The 25916-nt window shown below is 42.5% G+C and overlaps 1 protein-coding gene across 2 annotated transcripts in view; it reads right to left on the reverse strand.

The window, feature by feature from the left end:
• The window catches only part of actn2b (actinin, alpha 2b), a 28775-nt gene extending 3619 nt beyond the window's left edge, over positions 1 to 25156 (reverse strand). The window contains exons 1-18 of one of the 2 annotated variants that reach the window (XM_061836832.1): positions 24937 to 25156; positions 17601 to 17715; positions 17365 to 17484; positions 17198 to 17284; positions 15229 to 15316; positions 14843 to 14921; positions 10429 to 10510; positions 9597 to 9682; positions 8038 to 8130; positions 7128 to 7358; positions 6894 to 7041; positions 5851 to 6001; positions 4756 to 4864; positions 4107 to 4247; positions 2159 to 2341; positions 1952 to 2086; positions 1511 to 1690; positions 1181 to 1327 (exon numbers count right to left, since the gene is read on the reverse strand). In XM_061836832.1, the coding sequence (XP_061692816.1) occupies positions 1181 to 1327; positions 1511 to 1690; positions 1952 to 2086; positions 2159 to 2341; positions 4107 to 4247; positions 4756 to 4864; positions 5851 to 6001; positions 6894 to 7041; positions 7128 to 7358; positions 8038 to 8130; positions 9597 to 9682; positions 10429 to 10510; positions 14843 to 14921; positions 15229 to 15316; positions 17198 to 17284; positions 17365 to 17484; positions 17601 to 17715; positions 24937 to 25068 (2307 nt within the window). In that variant the 5' untranslated portion in view covers positions 25069 to 25156. Of the gene's footprint in view, positions 1 to 1180; positions 1328 to 1510; positions 1691 to 1951; positions 2087 to 2158; positions 2342 to 4106; positions 4248 to 4755; positions 4865 to 5850; positions 6002 to 6893; positions 7042 to 7127; positions 7359 to 8037; positions 8131 to 9596; positions 9683 to 10428; positions 10511 to 14842; positions 14922 to 15228; positions 15317 to 17197; positions 17285 to 17364; positions 17485 to 17600; positions 17716 to 24936 lie in introns of those variants that run through there. The other variant, XM_061836833.1, reaches the window with a different exon arrangement.
• Positions 25157 to 25916: the final 760 nt, after the last annotated feature.

Consider the following 25916-nt stretch of genomic DNA (forward strand, 5'->3'; position numbering starts at 1 on the left):
TGGAGACGAAGCGGAAATATGTCTTGTAGCGCGACGCCCAGAGTCTTAACGTCAGACATTTAGAAGGTGATAATAAACGATGGTACGTGGAAAAATTTGACAAATTCGGCATAGAGGACCTGTATTTAATGCCGAAGTCGATGTTTTCACGAATAACAAATTGGACAGTTAATTCGCATCTACACATGGACCTGGTGAGTAAGTCGTCGAGATTTCAACGGAAAAGTTTGAAAGCGTATAAAAGTCTGGACGCATACGAATACTTTGTTGCCGGATCTGTTCTCATCAGGAATAAATCCCACATAGTGACGGATTTGACGGCTCGTGAACACGGAAGTGTGTTCGGCGACACGTTAACCTTTACCGGAATCCATCGATCTTTTCCGCTAGTATTCAATACAAATGCCAATATTCAAATAAATGACCCTTGGTTTTACACAATCTCACATTCATTAACTCCACGGAAAGTACACAAAAGAGATTGCGACCACACTTAACCTCCGTGAACCTCTGCGATAGAATAATTCTTACGTGAAGTGAAGCGATAACTACACAGGGGTGTGTGTATTTTGGTTCGGCAAAATCCATCATGTTTAATTGCCAAAATCCATTTATATTTTCTGGTCTTTTCAGCTGGTATTCCATAGAATGATCTCTTTGAATATCTGTCTCGTCTGATGTTACAACCCACGGCAGAACAGGTCTCGGGTATTGAAAATATTCTCCTCCTGTTCAATGTCTCACCACAATGTCGAGCAGCTGTGTTTGACCGGCAATATGGCGCCGTGAAAATGGTGACGTCACGTGCACGAGCTCTATATGGCCTCACAACAGTCTCCCCTCCGATTGGCAGAAGCGGGTGTTTTTACATCACTAATCAATGACGTCAAGCACTGAGGGGCATATATTTGATGTGCATTGGATTTGTATACATACTTAGAAGAGGCGTGATTCCTATCTTAAAGACATCCAATACCATGTGATTTTTTTTTTTAATTCACACTGCATGAAACATCCCAAAGAAATTTGAAAATAAAACAATGGAAATGTGTCACCTGAACCTTGCAGCGTAAACCCAGCCCAATAGTCAGACTAGATTACAGATGACACTGAAGTATCTCACATGGAATATTTTAAGATTCAACAGACGTAAAATAGACCAATCGACTGCAGTCTTTACCCGATCGAAGTGGTTGAAAGAAGATCTGAATTCATTCATCTGCTGTTGGCTGATGCCTTTGGCGTCGCGGGTCAGGATCTGGGTTTCGATCTCATTGATGGTACGGGCGACGGTCGTGAGGAGGAGCTCCCAGCCGACGCGGATGTGCTACACGCGCAGATGGAATGACGACATGGAAGAAAGAGCTTGAGTGGCTCCGAGGCCTTTGGGCAGCACGGTGTACTATTAATTAGCATGCCAGTCTCACAGTTCAGGTTACAAAATGACTTGTTTGGAAAGCAACAAAAGCAAATAACGAAATTTCACTTATACAGAAATCTCCCATAGTACCTCCATGGTGTAGTTGGTGTGTTTGTTGTCAAACACCAGCGACTCCTGGATGAGCTGGTGGTCGCCCTCCAGCTTGTCGATGTTGGGCTTGTACGCGACGATGACGTGCTCGCACTGCTTCAATTGGGTCATCTGGTCCTCCAGGGTGCCTCCTATTTCCAGGGAGCAGCGTCCGATCTCCTGTTCACGCGAGGTCAGTTTAATTGTTTGCTGTATAAAGATGCTGATCTAAAGTTACCATGGCTTCTAAATACCACACAATCCCTGTCACAGCTTTTGTTCTGACCACATCTTCCCCATATTAAAGATCAATAATGTCACCGTCCAGCTATGAAGATGCCTCCATGACTGAACTCCATTATGTATAATGCACTGCATTGAAATACGAGTATCTTCCATTACATGGCCGTTCCCGTATGAAGGAGTCATATCATGTCTGACCTCCATCCTGGCCTGAATCCAGGGTCCGATGAGATTAGCCTGTGCGGCAAACTGCCGCCTCAACCTTTCGTCGGAATGCTGGCGCGCCAGCTCTTCCTGCATGGCGCTGTCCCTCTGAGGAACTAACTTCTTCACCTAAAATAACACACAGAGCTGACTGCGTATTGAGAAATGTGACAATTGAATGCTTTTGAAAGCGGTAACTACCTTGTCCCATTTGACGAGGAGCTCGTCGGTCGTGATGGTGCTGTAGGGGTTGATAATGTTGGCCTTGATCCCGTAGCTCTGAGAAATTTTCTGCACCTCATTGTTGATTCCCAGGATGGCCTGTCGCTCAGCATCCGCCTCCGGGAGAGTTGCTTTGAACTGCTCGTGAGCCGCAATTAGACTCTGGAGGGAGGCAGAAAGGAAGACAGAACTGCTGAAATGCCGTTGAAATGTCGGCATTTTGTCAGGTGTGATTTATTTTTTCTCCGGTGTGCAAATTTCATTTGGCGGATCATCAATCAGTTTAAATTAAAATCAAACGATAGTCAATTGGACTTGGAGAATGTAAAGTGTGGCATTACATTACATTTATATCAACCAACTTTTACAACCATCAAAGTCTTATGCAAACTTTCCCTGGGTAGTAGAGATTTTATGATGCCTCACAAAAAAGACTAACAAAAAACAAACGGAAAAAAAAAACTACACGAAATTACGCAGAAGAAATGCTTTTGGAGAGGATAGCGATTAGTAATCGCTCCTTCTACTGTATGTGGAGTTTGTATATCCTTCCGGTGCTTGTGTGGATTTTTCCTCGGTATAACACCTTTCTCCTACCCCCACCCCCCAAAAAAAACTTTTTGAAAGCCTCACAACAAGAGTTGAAGAAAATGTAGACCACATTATAGATAACCATATGGATTTACAATGCAATATCATTTAAAATCTGAACTGAGTCAAGGTACGTGAGCAAATACTTTTGGGGGTATTGTTTGTTATGAAGCGTCAAGGTGGATAAGATGGTAAAGCATTGGCCTGACAGTTCTGTTGCGGATTCTATCCCGGACCAGCCTGTGTGGAGTTTGCATGTTCTCTCCGTGCATGTGTGGGTTTCCTCCGGGCACTCCGGTTTCCTCCCACATCCCAAAAACACGCAACATTAATTGGGCATTCTAAATTGCCCCTAGGTGTGATTGTGAGTGCGGCTGTTTGTCTCCATGTGTGCTGCGATTGGCTGGCAACCAGTTCAGTGTGTACCCCGCCTCCTGCCCGTTGACAGCAGGGGATAGGCTCCAGCATTCCTTGTGAGCGACCCTTGTGAAGATAAGTGGCAAAGAAAATGGATGGATGGATATTATTATATGTTATGGTTCACTCTTCCAATATACACTGTAACACCATTTGATTTTTTGGTACTCTCTTCAGTTGAGTAAATAATCATATTAAAATCTAGATTATATTTTGTATTTTAAACATAGGATTTTAAATGATTTATTTAAATTAATTAAACAACTACACGTGTACACATTTTACATACTCGTATTTAGTATTTTAAATATTTGTGTTGTGTGCCCTAAATAATTGGTAAATTGCACTTCCTATGTTACTATATCCTTAATACTGTGTTGTAAGCCTCATGTAATATTTTTCTATAAACATTTACAGATACCGCCTCCTGCCTGTTGAAAGCTGGGATAGGCTCCAGCACTACCTGCGACCCTTGTGAGGATAAGTGGCAAAGAAAATGGATGGATGGATGTTGGTTATGAGCCAAATTTAGAGGGGAAATGTATGCAACAAATATTAGAGGAGTCTTGATTGTTTATTGTTCAGTAGGTCAAATAAAAGAACGAAGGAAAGCATACTTTGTCCAGACCTGCTCTAAATTGTCCGTTGGTGTGAATGTGAGTGTGAATTTCTGTCTATAAATGCAATTGACCAGTTCAAGGGCTCCAGCTGCAGCAATAAGAACAAAGGTTAGCGAGGACAGATGGATGTATGGATATGTCTGCACCAAGAAGTAAATTATTCAGTCACAATAGCTTCATTTCAAGGACTTCGTGTGACCTCTACCACCTTGCTGATTTTCAGATAAACTCAAACTATAGTATAAGGAGGTCTCAGTGTGATATATTTTACGCCATTCTCCACGGTGCTCTGAGCCTACCTGGACCTCGTCTATAGTGTGCACCATAAACATGTCTTGCAGGTCTTCCATGGCTCCCTCCATCCAGTTGTTGAAAGGAGCAGACCGCTTGGCAAACTCCAGGAACAATTGATCGATGGTTTCTAGCAGCTTATCTGTACGCTGGGAGAATTATGACATGACATAACTCGTGAAAAAAAAAAAAAGATGACCTCTCCCATACAAATCCCTTTAAAAATACTACCCGCCTCTACCTCCCCTCCTCCATGCACCTGTTAGGAAGACAAACCCCAGAGAGAATAACATTAGCACGGCCTTGTTAACCCCAACTTTGGCTGTGCCGGTCGGGGATTGTGTTGAGTGGGACGTGGACAGACAAAGGACCCCCTGTTGCTGTCATTCACACGTAATCCTGAGTTTTTCCTGGGCTATCACGCAGTTGCACGTCAGGAATGATCAGCATGGATCAGAAGAAGTGGCCACTGGGATAGGAGCCACGTGATGACAGCCGTGTCTCAATCCAATACCATATGAAACACCTCTGGATATTTTTTTGTTGAACCCAATAAGCGTTGCCTGATTGGATCGTTAGCGCACTCTGGTGGAGATATGCCAGACAAGCAAAGACATTTGTGATAGTGGGGAGAACCCATGTTCTTCTTGCCCTCACCTCCAATGCCTCCCTCCTTTTCTGGGTGAGGGTTCCAAGTCGGTCCCATAAGTCGCAGATACTCTGGCAACGCTGGTTGACAGCTGCCACGTCATGGTAGTCCAGCTCACTGGAAAGGAAAACATCAACCTTGATGTTGTCATAGATGATGTTGCTGCACTCCCAAAAAACAATAGGAATGGATAATATCCATCCATCCAGTCATTTGCTCTGCTGCTTATCCCCACGGGGGTCACGGGGAGTGCCCATCCCAGCTGTCAACAGGCAGGAGGCGGGGTACACCCGGAACTGGTTGCCAGCTGATCTCAGGGCACTCACAATCACACTTAAGGGCAATTTAGAGTGTCCAATTAATGTTGCATGTTTTTGGAATATAGGAGGAAACCAGAGTGCTCGGAGGAAATCCACGCCGGCACGGGGAAAACATGCAAACTCCACACAGGCGGGTCCGGGATTGAACCCAGCACCTCAGAACGCTGAGGCCAACCCTTTACCAGCTGCTCCACCGTGCCGCTCATGGATAACATGTTCTATGCAAATTTGGCGTAGATTGGCTTTCGCCGGAGGTACGCTGGCATAGGCTCCAGCACGCCCGCGACCCTTGAGAGGATAAGCTGCTTGGAAAAAGGATGGATGGAAATTTGGAACATGTGAAATTAATATCTAAACAATGACGCAATACAAAATAGGCAATATTCAAGCCATGGCGGCAAGAACAGAGATAAATACACAATACTACTAAAAATAAATAAATCCATCCATCCATTTTCTGAGCCGCTTATCCTCACACGGGTCGGGGGAGTGCAGGAGGCTATCCTAGCAATCTTCAGTCAGGAGGTGGGGTACAACCTGAACTGGTTGCAACGCAACCGCAGGGCACATCGAAATACACAACCATCCGTATTAACAATCACACCTCAGGGAAAATTAGAATCAACATTGGGGAGAACATGCAAACTCCCCACAGGCGGCACTGAGATTTCAACCTCAGTCCTCAGCCATTCAGCGGCCATAAATAGTGGAGTGATTTGAAATTCTTGATACACTTTCTCAGACAATGACTACAAAAGTCGACTGGGGGTGAGAGGGGCGTACTTTAGCTCCTGGGCAATGGCAGCGATCTGCTCCACTCTGTCCTGGTGGGCTGCCAAGTCGCTCTCAAAGGCCTCGTGTTTTCGAAGCATTGCCTTTATTTGTGTCAGGGTGGCAGTTTCGTAATCCTTCAGGGAGAGCAACATTTCTTTGCCTTATAGAACACATTTGGAGAAGAAAGATTAGAAGTTTTGGTTCAAACATTGACTTTTTCGTGGTGATAATGAGCACTATGGAGACTGTGGACTGATCCCAGCTTAGCTCATTCCGAAAACAAATGCCAGAGCATTGCAAAAGAAAGACTCGAGAAAGAAGGCAGAGATGTGCTGAATATATAAAAAGTCTACACGCCTGTTCCAATGTTTACCAAGATAATTTGCAAACTCTGTCCACCATTAACATTACCTATAACCTGTCACCGAAAATAAATAAAATAAAGAGAAGGGAAGAAAATATTAACAACTAGAAATGTGGACAAATCTCATTTAAACTCATCAATCCATTTTCTTCGCCGCTTATCCTCACAACGGTCGCGGAGAGTGCTGGAGCCTGTCCCAGCTGTCAACGGGCAGGAGGCGGGGTACACCCTGAAATGGTTGCCAGCCAATCGCAGAGCACATCGAGACAAACACCCACACTCATAATCATAATCACACCGAGGGGGCAATTTAGAGTGTCCAGTTAATGTTGCATGTTTTTGGGATGTGGGAGGAAACCGGAGTGCCCAGAGAAAACCCACGCAGGCACAGGGAGAACATGCAAACTCCACACAGGCGGGTTCGGGATTGAACCCGGGACCTCAGAACTGTGAGGCCGTGGCTTTCCAGCTGAGTCACCGTGCCACCAATTTAAAGTCATGTTAAATGAAAAACAGATTTTTACTTTTTTACTTCCCTATTTAAAATATTTAATTTCCATTTGAGTTGTACAGTTTATAAGGAATGCTTTATCTTCTGTTCTTTTTTTTAATATCATAAAAACCTGGCATTTGAACAGAGTCGTGTAAACTTTTTTATTTTTTATCCACTGCGTGTACAACTGCTCACCGCTTGCCCAGTTTTCGTGATTGGTGGCTTTTTGGCGAAATTTTTCGGCCAGGTGGTCCAGTCTCTCCAACCTGCGAATCTCTGTAAGGAGCCACTCCTCGTAACCCTTTTCTGCATGCTCCAAGCCCTGCCAAGCTGTGGCAATATCCTAGAGCCACAATCAACACGCTTCTGTGACTCTGTGACAATTGATGCCAAGTTCAGTGAGTGAAGGAAGGATTTATGGTAACTTACAGACACCATCTTCCCCTCGGAGGGCATGAAGGCAGGCCGGTTGCTGATTCGCAACTTGGTCTGCAGCGTGTTGAAGTTGATTTCCAACTGGCACTTCTCCTGGACTTTGGGAGGCTTGTGCTGGCGCCTGTAGTCCCGGAAGTCCTCCAGCTTCCTCTGCATCTCTGCCATGGTCTTCTCCGGGGTCCGGTTCTCCAGCCAGGGAGTGGTGCGGCGGATCCATTCCAGCAGCTGGATGGGGCGACACCATGGTAATTGTGACATAAATGCGAGTGGGAATACTGTGATATAAATTTACATGATGCAATTAAATAGTCCAAAACCAACTTTTGTATTTCCTGTCTAAGAACCACATTTTCTTCTCTTTGCCTCATTTACAGCTTGATTATGACAGCATAGTATTGTAAAGTTGTTTTTATATCAATTTTGAATGAAGCAAAACTCTTGTGACATTGAATAGTGGGGAAAACTAACAGTTCAAATAATGATGATTGTGTATTATAATTCATGATTACGACATTATATTTTGCTGTCAAACATATTCTGCTTTTGACTTTGAAATAATTTTATATTTACGGGCAATACTGCTGCATGACTAGACTATCTATCCATGAACTGCCTACACAAGGCTTTTTTAAATACACATTTCTTTCAGAGGACCAAAATATGTGTTGACAGACCTACTTTTATGCATTATTCGTCGATAAGCCATTGTTGAGGAAAGCTGAAAATCCCTTTTGAAATATTTGAGCTGTGGCGTCCCATTTCATTTGTCATGTGAATTTGAGCAGGCACTATTGATGTTGTTTACTTTGTTATCTATATATACCTATTATATTTTTGTTTTGTCATTATTTCTAGTATGTGTCACAATCTAAAAATCGGAAGAGTCATTTTTCATTATCATTACCTGGCTGGCCAGCCTCTCGTACTCCTCCATCAGTTTCTCATTCTCCTGGTTTACACCCAGTACTTTACAGATTCTGTTGGCAGCCGTCTCAGCCTGAGAGAGAAGAAACAAAAACAAAACAGTTAGTTACAGTGGGCCACGCTGAGACTGATTCGATCAAATAATTCCAGCATTTTCTCAACACATCCTTTTTGGGGACACTATCAGTGGGAATGTGCTTAGAGAATTCAAACTGACCTCATTAAAACCTTGGCTCTCAAACTTATGACACCTCAAAAAATACTTGCCTCTCCAAGTACCACCATGATGACATTAGAAAACATAAACACTGTATGGGATGTACTAAAATTAAAGTGAATGAGTCAATTCAAAATGTACTCGTGGGGTCTCAATGATCCTTAGAAAGGTGAGGAATCAGCCCAGGACTACACGACAGAATTTGGTCGTTGACCTGAAAACAGCTGGGCCCACCGTTTCCATGGTGACTGTTGGTAATACACTAAGACGTCATGGTTTGAAATCATGCATGGCATGGAGGGTTCCCCTGCTTAAACCAGCACATGTCAAGGCCCGTCTTAAGTTTGCCAATGACCATTTGGATGATACAGAGGAGTCATGGGGAGAGAGTTTTGCAGTCAGATGAGACCAAAATGGAACTTTTTGGTCATAATTCCACTAACCGTGTTCGGAGGAAGACGAATGATGAGTTCCATCCCAAGAACACCATCCCTACTGTGAAACATGGGGGTGATAGCATCATGCTTTGGGGGTGTTTTTCTGCACATGGAACAGGACGACTGCACCGTATTAAGGAGAGGATGACCGCGGCCATGTATTGTGAGATTTTGGGGAACAACCTCTTTCCCTCAGTCAGAGCATTGAAGATGGGTCGTGGCTGGGTCTTTCAACATGACAATGACCCGAAGCACACAGTCAGGAAAACCAAGGAGTGGCTCTGTAAGAAGCTTATCAAGGTTCTGGCGTGGCCTACCCAGTCTCGGGACCTAAACTCAATACAAAAACCTTTGGAGGGAGCTGAAACTCAGTGTTTCTCAGCGACAGCCCAGAAACCTGTCTGATCTAGAGAAGATCTATGTTGGAGGAGTGGGCCAAAATCCCTCCTGCAGTGTGTGGAAAGCTGGTGAACAACTACAGAAAACATTTGACCTCTGTAATTGCAAACAAAGGCTACTGTAAAAAATATTAACATTGGTTTTCTCAGGTGTTCAAATACTTATTTGCAGCTGTATCACACAAATAAATCGTTCATAAAAAAAATCATACATTTGTTGTTTTTAGATGATCTCTCGCACAGTGGACATGCACCGACAATGACAATTTCAGACCCCTCCATGATTTCTAAGTGGGAGAACTTTCAATATAGCAGGGTATTTAAATACTTCTTTTCTTCACTGTAGAGTAGACAGTACTGGATTGAAAGACTGCGCAGTTTTAACATTTCATTCAGCGATTCTCAAAGTGGTCGGTACGTCGACCAGACTGAACAATTTCAAATAAGAAGGGAAAAGCAAATCAAGTTATACGATGATTTTACGTACCTGTTCCGCACCGGCAAAAGCATGATAGAAGCAGGACACATAAGTCATGATGGCTCTTTCGTCAGGCTTCGGCGTGTTGATGATATCTTTGGAGGAAGCGGTGTCAAAATGACAGCAGTGGATGAATGATTGAATAAAAAATATACATTGTATGTCAACTATAACTACAATTCAAGCTGTAAGAATCTAAGAATGGCCCTTGTACCTACGTTTTATGGCAAATCTTCAAAATTATGATCAAACATTGATCCGATCTGCACTCTACATTTAATAGCGTCGCCATAGGTGTCAAACTCGAGGTTCAGGGGCCAGATATAGCCTATCATGTGATTTTATGTGGCCACGAAGGCAAATCATGAAACTTCTTAAAATTTGAAACAACATTTTAAATTGTTATATAAATGATAATGTTGATATAGTGGAAGAATGTTTGTGTTACCAAACAGGAACAATAGTTTAAAAATCCGTGATCCTTGACTTCTGATTCAGAACGTCATAAATTTTGTGTAGAAATACGATGAGGCGAGTAAAGACTTTTATGGTTTCACAGTTTCAGTGGCCCTCTTAGGGAAACCATAACTACAATGTGGCCCGTGAAAAAAAACGAGTTTGACACGGCCGGCGTAGGCAGAAAAATACTGAATAATTTAGCTCCGAACCATTTTTCATGATCATTGGTCATGGTCATGGTCATGTCCACCCAAACTAAAACAGGTATCGGGAGCTAGTTTTGAGAGAGTTCCACAGTACCCCTAAAATACATCTATCCATGTATGTCTCTAAGCACAAAAACCTAAAAACAAAGGTCTTTTCAGTTTTCCAACATGATTACCTTCGGCATCGAGCATTTTGGGAATGTCCAGGTGTTTCTCAGCTATGTCAAAAGCCAGGTTCAGGTTGCCCAGGGGATCATCCTAAATAAAGAAATACAATTCCACGTGACTGAACAGCAATGTCAGATTCAAAATATCACTGAACCTGACCTGCACGCTACAGTAGACACGTCTATTTCCTCATCACCTGCAAGCAATTCTCATTTATCTGAAAATCTGTAGCTTAAACCCCTCACTTCTAGCTTTCATTAGAGTGATATGCAGCATTTGATCAATGAGGTCGCTCGTGTCTCAACGGGAAAATCAATCATGTTTTGGCGCAACAACTACAGAATCCACTTCATGACTCCTTCTATTGGTAATTCTGTTTTAGGCGAAGTAATTTCGTCACAGTGGAGTGTTAAATGCTGTCAAAAAGTAATCTGCAGAATGGTTTGATATGAACCAGCATACAAAGTCAATCCAGAAGAACTGATCAACCAATACTTTGCTGTTTTATTAGAATGTGAATCTCTGAAGTAAAGAAAAAAATCTCTCCAAATAGCAAGAAAACTTAAACCTAAAAAGTTACAAGCATGAAGCTGTATCATTGGGGTTAGGGGATTTTGTAATGTTAGGAGAAAAATGTTGCAATGTTAGAGGAAAAATGCTATCGATTACCTATTAAATAAAGTCTGATATTGCCACAACTGCATTATTTAATTGTTTGAAATGTAACTTGTGGAGCTGGACAAGCGCTTCTTAAAGGTCGCTCGTTTGGCAAATCAACTTTTTCTATCTGGGATGTTACTGTATATTGGCTCTAAGGTGCATCAATTAACGTGAAATACATGATTACGCAATGGATAGGAAATGTGAAATAAAATCATCCACGCATTCCTGATCTACAGACCTTTTTCCACTAAGAGGTCATTAGAACTTCTTGACCTCATCTACCTCACTTTTGGAGATCTCTGCCTACTTCTCTAACCCAGCACTGTCGACATAACACATGTGCTCTAAAAAGTAGCGAGGGTTGGGTCTTCTACTTGGAGGCAACCAATCAGAGGAAAAGGGTGGTCTTAGCCACGTGTGGAGAAAGTGGATACAATATTGGGTCAAACAGAGGTAAGTTGCTGTAAGGGGGGGCATTTCTGGACATTGGTATGACAAAACCATCCATCCACCCATCCATTTTCTTTGCGTGTCGCGGGGATTGCTGGAGCCTATCCCAGCTGTCAACGGGCAGGAGCCGGGGTATACCCTGAACTGATTGCCAGCCAATCTCAGGGAACACAGAGACAGCCAACAATCGCACTCACAATCACACCTAGGGGCAATTTAGAGTGTCCAATTAATGTTGCATGTTTTTTGGGATGCGGGAGGAAACCGGGGTGCCTGGAGGAAACCCATGCAGGCACGGGGAGAACATGCAAACTCTACACAGGCGGCTCTGGGATTGAACCCGGGACATCAGAACTGATTCAGCGTGCCGCATGACAAAACCTTTTTTCATTGCATTTTGAGTATCTTCCCATAATTTTGATTACTGTCAAGAGTGTGGAAAGTGGCGTACAGGACCAAAAGCTGAGAGTCTCTCTGCTAACCGGACAGTCAGTGAGGATGCATTGAAGCGCTGCTGCCATCGTCTCTGCGCCACAAAGGTGGTTGCCCGCGACATGAACGACAGGGCCAGCTGCTCCACGATCCATCAGAGGAGATGGAGGGATCAGATGATAACAGGATGGAAGCTCGGATAGACTAGAGGACACCCCTAGCGGCTCTATGCTTCAACAATGCAAGGCCAAAAGGCACGTTCACCTGGAGCCAAGCTCAACAGCTGCACAGTGATACTGTCTGCACTCTAAAAAGTCCGTGGATGACAGACCGTGAATGTGTGCATAAGAGAGAGTGGAAAAAATAAAAAAAATAAAATAAACGATGGGAGATAGTAGATAAGTTCCAATATGGCTAAGAGTGTCACTCCGCTGAGCTAGTGTGTTCTTGTTAACCCTCACAAGAACTAGTAGCCTCTCGCGGCTGTCATAGCAGGGGCGAGGCAGAGTTCCACAGCGTCGAGGCTCTTGTTTCCGTGGCTGTTGGAGCAAGTGTTGAAAAGCGAGGGCTTCTGGTTCCAAGACTGACAACAGACAAGTCAATCCTGCTGAACAGCTACAATGGCCACGTTTGGTATTAATATGTTTAATAGTGTTCTTCGATGTTGAAATTTGAACAGAAAACGCTCACAAAGTGCTCTTGTGTAAGGAATATTCCCACAGTAGGGAACGAAGATAATATCATGTAGCCATCCTCCATTTAAGTTCTTATGTTACAAGATGATGATAAACATGTTCCAAAAGTTCCTTACACACGCCGTATAATATTCCCAGAATGAGTCTGAATTCAAATGCATATCCAGATCCATCACAAACAATGTAAATATCCCAGAGAAGTATATTTGAAGTACCGCAGTTCAATTCAAAAGCGAAACTTGCATATTTTCAGAATCATTAAGCATCTGAAAATGCTTTTCAGAAATCTACATTTTATAAATCATTTTGAATGTTTCTAGTGTCATATTTTAATTTCTCGAGATGGTGAATTCTGTGTTTCAAGAGCTGTAAGACAAAGATCAGAATTACGCAAAATAAAATGACGAAACATTTCCCTCTGTCTTGAATGAATCGATAAAATGAGTTTGACCTGTCCAACTGCGCTACTGAAATAAATTGGGTTTTGCATGATATTCTAATTAATTTGGATGCACTATATAGAACACAATATTAGGTACACCACGAATGAGATCCAGTACAAGGCCTGTATCAGGAAGACAATGCACACGTTGATTGACGCTATCAAGGAGGCATTGATCATGACGGCATTTTGGATTGTGGAAATGTCCAACTGTTCTAAATATTTGACTTTTTTTTTTAAAAAGAGGTGCACTGCATCTTACTGAGATTTGCTCCCAATACTTTTACATCGGTCTTCCAACTAAACTATACCCACACTAAAATTGATGGGTGAGGTAGTGGTTAGCATGAACGCTGCCTTACAGTTCTGAGGTTCTGGTTTTGAATCTCAGCTCTGGCTTTCCTGTATGGAGTTTGGATGTTCTCTTTGGCTCTTGTGGGTTTTCGGCAGGTAGTCGGGCTTCATCCCACATTCCAAATTAATGCATGTTATGCAGTGACAAAAATAAGTATTTGAACACCCTGCCACATTGCAAGTGGAATTATGACCAAAAATCTCCATTTTGGTCTCATCTGAGCACAAAACACTCTCCCATGACTCCTCTGTATCATCTAAATGGTCATTGGAAAACTTAAGACAGGCCTTGACATGCGCTGGTTTCAGCAGGGGAACCTTCCGTGCCATGCATGATTTCAAACCATGACGTCTTAGTGTATTACCAACAGTCACCTTGGAAACCGTGGTCCCAGCTCTTTTCAGGTCATTGACAAAGCCATGCCATGTAGTCCAGGTCTGATTCCTCACCTTTCTAAGGATCATTGAGACCCCACGAGGTAATATCTTGCGTGGGGCTCCACTCCGATTGAGATTGACCGTCATGTTTAGCTTCTTCCATTTTCTAATGATTGCTCCAACAGTGGACCTTTTTACACCGAGCTGCTTGGCAATTTCTCCATAGCCCTTTCCAGTCGTGTGGAGCTGTACAAATTTGTCTCTGGTGTCTTTGCACAGCTCTTTGGTCTTGGCCATGTTGCAAGTTTGAGTCCTACTGATTGTATGGGGTGGACAGGTGTCTTTATGCAGCTAACGACCTCACGCAGGTGCATCTGATTCAGGATGATACATGGAGTGGAGGTGGACTTTTAAAGGCGGACTAACAGGTCTATGAGGGTCAGAATTCTAACTGATAGACAGGTGTTCAAATACTTATTTCCAGCTGTATCACACAAATAAATTGTTTGAAAAAAATCATACATTGTGATTTCTGGATTTTTCTTTTTATATTATCTCTCTCACAGTGGACAAGCATCTACGATGAAAATTTCAGACCCCTCCATGATTTCTAAGTGGGAGAACTTGCAATATAGCAGGGTGTTCAAATACTAATTTTCTTCACTGTGTATAATAAAGACACCTCATAGGTATAAATGTTACTGTGAATGGTACGGTTGCCAGATCTTGCAGGCTCCAACTCATCTCTTGCCCACAGTCAGCTGCGATTGGCTTCAGCTCAACCGCGGCCCTGATCGGGACAAGCGCTCTACGAAATGGATCAACAGAACTCTCTGACAGTGTCAATCAAAATATGGAATTCCATTAACCCAATACCTAGTGTACAGTTTAGTGTTTTTATCTGATTACACTGTGAAAGATTATTATTTTACATGTGGATAGCAGTCAGGTTAGTGTTTGGGTCTGACACACAGCATCCTGGTTACAGGTGAAACACATGCACGACACCTTGCTGAGCTTAGAGTAGTCGAGCAGGTCGGGTCTGTGTCTGTGAATCAGTGCGCAGAAGGCCAGGCCGTCCTTCCAGCTTCACGGGCCGATGAGCAGAGAGAGCCAACATGTCAGTTCACAGAGGCACCTTTGCAAATCAAGCCACTCCTTCAATGCTATTTAAACCATGAATTTTGGGGATGTCAAAATTGTGTTAAAAAATCTTGCCTGAAGTATTACTTTTGGAGGATATGGTCTGAAAGTAAATGGTACTGAAACTATAAAATACAACAAATGATTAAATTGTGTGTTCACCGAGAAAATAGTTCTGCAATATCTCCTGAAATACATCACTTCCATTAATTTTGTGTGGTTGAGGTTAAAAAAAGTATTGGATGACTTACCTGACATGGAAGTTCTGGACATTGACATTCCTGTAGGGGGCGGTCTTTCTCTGACACCACAAGAGGAGACCCTCTTTGGCTGATGTTTCTGCACAGATGTTAAAGGTACAATAGCGGCTTTGTTCATATGATGACGATGTCATGGGTTCCTCTTTACCATTTCAGGTATAGAGCTCGTGCACGTGACGTCCCCATTTTCACGGAGCCATATTGCCGGTCAAAAAGAGTTGCTCGACAGTGTAGGGGACATTGAACCGGAGCAGAATATACAAAATGCCCGAGACTTGTTGTGCTGTGCTGTGCGGTTTTTACAACAGACGGGACTGATATTCAAAGAGATCATTCTATGAAATACCAGCTGAAAATATGGGAAACATCGATGGATTTCAGCAATTAAAAAAAACAAAACGACGACAGGGAGTCGTCTCCAACGTACACGGAAGCGTGTTGCGGTCAACCTCTCCCAGACAGACTTTCTTATTTTTTCATATGAATTTTTCTCAAATGAGTCCAATGCGTATTTAAAAAAAGAAGATAAACCGTCGGTCACACAGAGGTTTACGTAGGTTAACGTGTGGCCGCAACACGCTTTGTGTACGGAGGAGCTGACTCCATCTTTTTTTTTTTTAACGCATTGTTCTCAAACGACCCAACTCGGCATTAAAAGTACTTCTTGGGAAACGCTACGGAGGAGCCAACTCGGTTGTCCTCTTTTTTTTCCAATCATAGTTAATGAGTGCGGGTTTGTGTAAAACCAAGGGTCATTTATTTAAATATTGGTATTTGTATTGAATACGAGCTGAAAGGATTGATGGATTTCAGCATTAAATATGGGTCCTCTATGCCAAGTGTCTCTCACTTTTCCACGTACCTTCATTTATTAATCACCTTCTAAATGTTTAACGGTATCGGACAAAACTCTGGGCGTCGTGCTATAAGACATATTTTTGTGTCATCACCAACCGACTGAGCATTGAGCAATGCTTTGCTTGCCCGGCAGTATGGCCAGTCACGTGACTTCAGTGACGTACGTCCACGAGCTCTATACATTAACAGAATTAACATCGGCATACGAGTTCTCTTCGGTGGCTACTAACATCTTGTTTGACGACAAGCGTCAGTTTGGCAGGTAGAGAACAATTCTTAAAAAAAAAAGAGTCTTACAGGACTCCCAGGTTAGGTTTACTGACAAATTAAACAAAAGGGGATTGGAAACAACCACATAACTTTCACTTAAAGTTCACCACCTTAATGCTAAAACATCGGAGACAGAAATAGGCTAATGGATGCAATTTACATGTGATTTGTATTGTAGCACTTTGAGAAACGGGTCTTTTAACACAAACAATGCAGCAACACATGAGCATCAAATAAAATGCACTTTTCACGTAAAAAAATGCAACCCAAAGTACATCAAGGAGATTAGGAAAAGACAAAGAAAATCGCAGGACAACTACACAACTCCAGCCATCCCAGTCCCATGCTAAATGTAGATAGAGATAGAATAGAGAGTTGGCAAGGCACAGATGATCTAGGCTAGGAACGACAACCTGCGGGAGCCATTTACACCGAGAGGTGCCCCAGCTCATAACCAAAATAACCACCACGGCTGCAGTAGAATGTGTGGGACGTCCTACATAATGTGGAAAGCCCTCCCGGCCCCAGGTTGCTGCATGATTACATCCCCACATGCAAACTGAATACATGAGTAAAATAAGAATGAATAATAAATCTAGTCAGGAAACACAACACTCACACGTGTATATGTATTACTACTTAGTTACAACTGTAAATTACTTTATAAAGTACAATAGCAGACGGGAAAACGGGGACTGATTGTTATTTATATTAATTTCAATGGTGAAAGATGATTTGAGATAGTGTTTTGAGGAACCAGCATGGTCACAGAACATATTAATGTACAATATCTCAATGTACGTCTGTAGTTTAAAATGTTTATTCATCCCACCTTCAACAGAAATGTCCTGAATGGCAAAGCGGAGGATTATCGTCCAGATCATTCCAAGCGTCATCTTTACATTCCCGTCCACAATCTCTAAAATATGACCACAAATCATATTATCGAACACGATGGTGATACAGTACTTTCTATAATTTATATTTGGGCTTTGGTACCTTCTGCTCCGATGGAGACCAATTTTACCCCTTTGCTTGTGATGAAGTCCAGTGCTTTGTTGACATTAGCAATCTTGTGAAAGCGCATCTTCCCTCTGTCCGGTTTAGGTAACCTCTCACCTGCCAAAATGTCATATTGGGAAGGTCATATGAGTAAAACAGTAACAGTAAAACAGTTTGGAAAAAAATTTGAGCAGTACTGTCAGAAACAAACTAGTACAAAAACTGAATCTGACCTGAGATCACTTCCAGAAGCAGCATGAGTTTCAGTCCATTCCTCAAGTCTTCTTCAATGTTTTCAATTTGAGTGCCAGCTTTCCTCAGGTGGGAGTTACACCAGGCAGTGAAGGTCTATCAGAACAGAGACTCCAAGTCAATCAAACTTTGAATCGAATATAATTAAGCATCATATTCTGCAGTGGCAATATGCAGACCAAAGCAGAAGGGTCAGGTCTAATACCAGGTGTGGACTAAAAATAACAGTAATGGGGAGGTCACAGAGAACAGACAAGCGGAGGTCGGGACCAGAGACTATACCTGTGGGGTTCCACAGGGGTTAATCCTGAGACTCCAATTGTTGAGTCTGGAAATACTTCCATAATCGCAGTTGATACGTAGCTATAACGTGTCCTTCCACAACTATGCAGATTACGTCAAGAGCTACATGTCACTGATGGCAGGTTACTGTGTTGATTTAAATAATCCCCTTCAGTCAAACTCGGACAAATATTGGACACAGACCTGAATTTTCACAGCTGCATTAAACCCATGACTAATCCATATCTTTATTTCCAGCAGGGCGATCTAACAGGGTATAAGACAAATGCATAAAATCCAAATTGCTGCTACGTGAATCCTGACAAAAACCTGGAAATACGACTATATTATCCCAATGCCCAGGTTTCTGCACTGGCTTCTTGTCGCTCGGGGAACAGACTTCAAAACAGGTCTGCTCGGGTAAAACTCTCTTCGTTGTCTTCCGCCAAAGTAGATCCATGATATATGAACCATTCCGGCTTTGAAAACATCAACAAGTGGTCTCTTGCTGGTGGCCAGAGTGAGGAATCTGGATTTCAGTTTTACACTGCTAAAATCTGGAAGTCTTCCCGAAGATTTGAGACAGGCTTCAACTCTAATAACATTCAAATCCAGACTGAAAGTCAATTTGTTTGGCTGTGCTGTTGTGCATATGAGAAATGACGTTATTTTTTCTGCACTCTTCAATTTTCTTGATGTTAATTTATGGTGTTGTTGTTGGTTATGAATTATGCTCTAAAAATAAAGAGAGTGAGATGAGTTCACCATCTCAGTATTCATACTTTTTATGCCATTTATATTTGGTGGTGTGCCTTTTTTAATGTGAAAGGGATCGCCTTTGGTCAGTTAAGTTCGGGAAACAGTGACCTAAACTGACCCAGAACAGTCAAATGTCTTTTCTTTTCAAACTATACATTCATAGCATCAGAACAAATGTGCTTTGTGAGATACTGTAAATCCTGTTAAGATGGGATTATTGTCCTTCTCCTCCTATTTTTGTTGGGTCCCTCACGCGCCAACAATGGATGAAGAGCCAGGAGCTCAGCATTCCGTCTGATATAAGGTGTTAAATATAGAGCGCTCTGGTGTGCTTCATGATAAGGGACCCACCGGGAGGGAATCACGTCAAAATGTGTCGTCGCGTCAGCGCAAGTGAAAATGTCATGTGGACAGAGAAATTGTTCCCTGCTGTCCATCACTGTGTGGGCACTTAAAATGTGATTGGTTACAATCGCAAGGTGGCTCTCTTATCTAAATCATTCTTCCATGTCACACTCATTACAAATTTAGAGATAAGAGAATACCTTTAAATAAGTGACAAATATATTGGGATCGGAACATCAAATGAGACATTTTGCATCTAAATTAATGAGTGAAATCCAGAGCCCAAAAATATGAACAACACCATCTTCGGCCTCGAACGTACACCTTTATACGCAATATGCTTGTTGTGACATTGTCACCCTGTTTTACAATAGTTCCGAGTCATTGTTGTGTGACATTATAGGCTTGTGTTACTCTAAAACCAGAAGAATCTTTCAAAATGATACTAAATCCAACAACTATTCATTAATTTTCTATACTGTACCACTTTAACTCTTTAGGATCGCTTCTGAGTTCGCGCATATCTCAGCAGCGGGTGATCAATACATGGGACATGCAATTCCAATGAAGACAAAATCATCCATCCATTTTCTTTGCCGCTTATCCTCACGAGGGTCACAGGAAGCGCTGGAGCCTATCCCAGCTGTCAACGGGCAGGAGGCGGGGTACACCCTGAACTGGTTGCCAGCCAATCGCAGGCCACATGCAGACAGACAACAGTCGCACTCACAATCACACCTATGGGCAATTTAGTGTCCAATTAATGTTGCATGTTTTTGGGATGTGGGAGGAAACCGGAGTGCCCGGGGGAAACCCACGCAGGCACGGGGAGAACATGCAAACTCCACACAGGTGATTGAACCCAGGTCCTCAGAACTATGAGGCCAATGCCACAACATGATTACCTTGTATAAAAATATGATAGTATTTTTAGTTTTGGAGGATAACTATTATATTGTTCAAGATTAGTAATGTTTTTTGCTCAGGTGTCTTGTTTATTGACACACTTCCTGTGTGGGTCACACATATCTTGATCTACTGACTCCCATCAAAACTTTGACATGTGCAGTAGTTCCTCTTCAATGCAACTGATTGGCACAAGGTACGTGTGATTGTGACTGAGGCTGTTTGTCTCAATGTGCCCTGCCATTGGCTGGCGACCAGTTCAGGGTGTACCCCCGCCTCCTGCCCATTGACAGCTGGGATAGGCTCCAGCACTCCCCGCGACCCTTGTGAGGATAAGTGGTGAAGAAAATGGATGGATGGATAATACTACTCTGATATTTTTTCAAGTAAACAAAATTGGGATCTATTTGGGTAGGACTGGAACAGGAATTTATTTTAATTATTTCAGAGAGAAATATTATTTACTATCTGAGTAAATTGAGTTTTGAGTTTCATTGAAGCTAAAAATTTAACTCGTAAGTCAAAGTACCACGATTGTACTGAATAGTAAGTTTCTTTCAGCTTGTCCCGTTAGGGGTCGCCACACCGCGACATCTCAGACGAACGCTCATATTTGTTTGGTGCAGTTTTTACGGCGGATGGATGAAGAAAATGGATGGATGAGCGGAATATTTTTTGTTTTGCGTAAATTTAACAATACATGTAGCAATTTGAGAATTCATTTTCACATCCTTGCAATGCCTGTGGGTGTAAAGTACAGCTAGCTACTTTTTAAGAATTCAGGTCTAAAAGGCCGTCACATTTCACAACGACATCACCCCCCCGGGTGTGTGAGTTTGAGCTGCTGCCATCCTTGTTAAGAACGGCAGCCTGCTGGTGCACCAAATTTGCCTTGGAATAGTCGCAACAATCCCGCGGACCTCGTTTCCGAGCACTCAGACTGCCTACCGCACGGCGCTATTTGCCGGTGACGGCTTGGACTAAAAATATTTATGAATCACATACAGCTGGGAGCAAGCCTTGCTGGTTGATGCTTCTGTGGCACCGCTAAGATGAGAGCCTGTGAAGGGTGGAAAATCCCATACAAATATGTTTCTTTCCATACAAACAACTGTCTGGTCATGCATATCACAGTATCTTCAGCCTTGGTTGTTCCCGTGCTACAGTACTGTAAACCGTGGGAAAGGCTGAGCAGAGCTGTGAAGGTTCACTGCGACTCTCAGGCAGGAAAAAGTCCACAGCGCAGGTTCACCGAGCAACAGGACCACCGTGGCCAGGAAAGTAACTTCCCGGGTACGAGAACGCTGAAGCGACATGCTGAACCACACTTATTCAACTGCACTTAGAATAGGAGGGAAAAAGTATGCAATGGGAAAATGGCTATGTACAGTACATTATATCCAGTTTCTAGTATATACTTAGCTGCCACCTCAACCTGAGGTATGCCGGTCACAACAGTACAGCATTATATCTGTTTATTTTTATACATTTAATACCTTATTTAGCCCCACGAGAGAAGAGCCACTTTTATTTGACGTACCTCATGGATTGTTTAAGGGATTTACTTTTCACTGAAATTAAAAGTCGCATAGGATGGGCTGTTAATGAAGTAATAAAAATGTCTTAGCTTCTAATTTACTTGCCCAGAATGTTATTAATTTGAAATGACATCCAATTTGTTCCAATTTTGAAATAATTTGCATGTCAGAAAAAATAGTAATACAAATACTGTGTATCGTGTACTGTGAATATATGACTGATCACAGTTATATTGTTTCTTTATAATAATTGCGCAACCATTTGTGTTCAGTCCATTGATGAAAAAGTTATGTTATGCTATATAATGTTATGCTGTAGCACCCCGGCTAACTGACGTGATGATCTGGTGGCCGTGTTGGGGACGTCGACATTCTCATCAAACGCCATGCTTGGACATTGAAATGCAGTCCTAATTTGCTTATTTCTCTATTGATTTTTATGAGGTTCACTTTTTGGTCAACGTCAAAGTGTATGCTATCAAAACAAAACATTTGGATTAAAAAAAAAAAATTACCTGCATGTACAAGCTATCACTTGGGAATTTTTTTTTTGTCTTCAGTTGCGATAAAAGGGGATTGACATTTGAGCATTTGTTTATTGCCAATTCAAGTTTGCACAACCAAGCATAAAACAAACAGAATTACAGATTGCATATTTTAACCAAACCACTCAACTTTGTCTTATGAAACTGTGCTAGCCCAATGCTAACACACAACACAAAATGCCATAGACGGGATAACTACACAGGCATCAATGTGCAATAACTAAGCATTTAACGTTTAACTCAAGCAACAGCATACTAGGATACTTACAGACACAAATTCTTAATCCTCTGTGAAAAGCAACTAATATTGCTTAAATGGGACGATATTGTGTGTTTCATCATCAAATCCCCATGTCTGTATCATTCAACCTACTGGCCAAAGTGTACACACCCGAATAAGCACAATGTAAAACACAATGGTAATGGACATTGAAGCATCATGGTGCAACACTATTGGAGTCCATTACATAACTGAGTATTTAGCACGGTGGATCAGCTGGTAAAGCGTTGGTCTCAAAGTTTTGAGGACCCGGGTTCAATCCTGGCCCCCGCCTGTGTGGAGTTTGCATGTTCTCCCCGTGCCTGTGTGAGTTTTCTCCGGGCACTCTGGTATCCTCCCACATCCCAAAAACATGCAACATTAATTGGACACTTTAAATTGCCCCTAGGTGGGATTCTGAGTGTGGATGTTTGTCTCGATGTGCCCTGCGATTGGCTGGCAACAAGTTCAGGGTGTACCCTGCCTTCTGCCCGTTGAAAGAAAGAAAATGGATGGATGGATGTATATTGGAGAGACTGTTTTTCTTATTAAAAACGTGTTGCAAAAATGTTAAATTTCCTATTAATTGGAATGGAACTGAATCTCGTCAAGGGAACAATAATGTTGTCACCTTGTGTTGCCACAAATACACAGTTTCCTCATCCTACCGGGGGCGGTGGTTGGTCTGTGTGGGGGCTGGGGGGGGACAGAGAGGTAAAATTAAAGAGCCTCCAGTTGTGCAAAGAAGCCAAATCAAAAAGCCCTAAAATCAACCAAGCGCATGGGGGGGGGGGGGGGGGTCGAGGCTATATTCAGTCAGGCCGGTGCAATATTTTCTGCACGCGTCGCTATAAACAAAATAATTCCGCACGAAGGACAACAGCTTAGCCCCACTACAATGCCGGCGGTTAAAATTAGACGCAGCGTCCATTCTAAATCCCGAGAGCGTCATCATGTGTTGCGAGCATCTGTTGACAGCCCGCATTCCAAGCGTATCATCGGAGCGAGAGCAGAGCCGCTGGAAAGCGGGGCTATTGTTAGTCTCGCCGGTACCCGCCGCATCCGTCCGTCAAAGAGCCTGGGGGGGGACTACATTCGATGACTCCAAGTTGGGCACATTGTGCTTCATTCAGAAAGAAATTTCGCCCGTTGCCACAGATGTTCAGCGCATACTCAAAAATCGCAATTTCACCGATTGATGCCAGTGACGTATCCTGACAAGGAGAACTAGTACACTCTTCCACTAGATAGCAGAAGGTGAAATTAACCTGTGTGTCCACTAGTTGCATTACATACAACAGAATAAAAACTTTGTGTTTAACTAAACAAGCCGAGAATCATGATAAGTAAATTTGAGAGTAAAGTATTAATATGTTAGTATCTTCCTTGTGAAACATTTTTTGTGTGATGTGCTGTGAGCCATAGACCATGTAAAATTATATGAATTGTCTCTCTACTCAGGCTGGGAACTAACTGCTAGTAACACCAAAAATACCCACTAGTAGTTTTGCTTTAGTTTTCTTATATGCAAAAATTGTTTTAAGTGTACAGGACATAGAGGAAGGGAGAAGTGGATGAAACTTTAAGAGTAAGACGCAGTCATTTTACAAGTCGACTGAAGTGTCTTACAAGTGAGGACAAAGAGCATACTAGTACATTCTGCACTAGTGGACAAATTAGTGGAACCACTACTATGACATATAATTCTACTAGTTAACATGTAGAGCTTCCTTTTTCAGTATTAAAGGTGTGCGCATGTCAACAGCTTTGCAGTTTTCCCTCAGTTGGGACATGTAGTTGTGCTACTAGTTTTTTAAATAGCTGTTCCAGAAGCAAAAAAAATATTTGCTAGTACGACAGATGTTATACTACTGCCATACAATTACGAGTAGGCTCTTTGCCCTCACTCGTAATACATGCTACAAGCGACCAGAAACGTTGCACTAGTTGGCAATATTGTGCTACTAGAAGAAGTAGTTAAAATCCAGCAATTCACTAGGGGTACTCATACTGCACAGCTGTTCATGAATGTAGTTTCTCCTGGAAGTCATATGTAGATAGTTATCCTAGTAGTGTGCCAAACTTGTCCTATTTTGGTGAAAATGTTACTAGTATTCCAATATTTACTGCAGCACTGTCGTCTTCTTAACGTTTCTTATGACAGTCGTTCAACTAATGCTTGGTTGTCTTTCGACCTTCATGGAGCTAATGAAAGGCAGTCATGGACAAACGCTACTAGGACGACAGACACAATTATTCTACTAGTGGGTGGTTGTTTTATTAGCTTCAAATCCAAGTAGTAGCATCCCTGGTGAGGACCGGTTGTCATCATTATAGGGAAAATATGAGGCAAAACAGCACTAGTACGTGCTACTGTCACTATTACTGACATAAAATTCTACTAGTTAACCTCCAGCGCTTCGCGAACAGGACTACCGGCACCAAGTTACCAACCAACGCAGATTTTAACCTGACTAGTAATGTGGTGTAATTGTCCTACTCGTGTGCAAAAATGTCTTGTCGTAGGTTTGGAAGAACTTTATAATTTAGCTGTTCTACTAGTGTAAGGTTTAGTGTTGTTCAGAGTTTACTAGTACATGGCCCTTGTACTAGATATCAATTATTTTTGAAGAAACGCTCGGTGTTGGTTTTGGGTGCGTTTCGGAGCCACTTTTGGACTTACTTTCCTCTGCTGTTGCTCCCAAGCCGGGTCGAGCAGCATGTCCCGGTCCCACTCGTCCTCCTGGAGCATGTACTCATCCTCGTAGCCGTTGTCGTAGCGCACCGTGGTCTCCATTTGGGTCATGGTCATCATCTTTGAGCTCCCCAAAACTCGACTTTTTTGAGTTGAGTAAGATATACGAATGAAGTTGCTATGGAGGACGGGAAACTTCTTGTGGTTATCTCTCTCAGTCGGGCATGACAGATGTTTGGTCCTGGGGGGCGGTGTTTTGTCATTAGCGGGGGGGGGGGGGGGGGGGCGTGGTCGTGACCCACGCATGCCCGCTGATCTAAAATAATAATAATAATAATAAATGGATAGCGCATCACGTCGAGTCGTATGTCGATTACTTGAAACCAGTTGGCCGCCATCATGGTACTCCCAAAACGTGCGGATGACATGGTTTACAGCACTGGTGTCAAACTCAAGGCCCGGGGACCAGATGCGGCCCGCCACATGATTTTATGTGGCCCGCGAAGGCAAATCATGTGTGTCAACTTCCATTTTTTGTTAAAATTTTAAACAAAATTTCAAACCGCCATATGATAAATGATGACGTTGATATATTGCAAGCCAAAACATCAACAATAGTTGAAGAACTCATTACCCTTGATTTCTGATTCCAAAATTAGTTGGTAAATTTAATGTGGAAATATGATGGGTCAATTAAAGATTTTCGTGGTTTCAGTCATAATGGCCCCCTGACAGAAACCATAACTACAATGTGGCCCGTGATAAAAATGAATTTGACACCCCTGGTTTACAGGTTGGATTATGCTGGGGGTTTTCTCAAAGTTTGGCATTTAGAATTAAAACTGCTTGTGGGAGCTTGACATTTTTTCAGTTCCGGTAACATGAAGGATTTTTAATACGACTTGGTAAGACAAAAAAAGGATAAGTGCAAAGGAAAGACATATAACACCGTGACTACCAAGAAACCT

Source organism: Syngnathoides biaculeatus, chromosome 12, assembly GCF_019802595.1.
Source record: "Syngnathoides biaculeatus isolate LvHL_M chromosome 12, ASM1980259v1, whole genome shotgun sequence".
Classification (NCBI taxonomy): domain Eukaryota; kingdom Metazoa; phylum Chordata; class Actinopteri; order Syngnathiformes; family Syngnathidae; genus Syngnathoides; species Syngnathoides biaculeatus.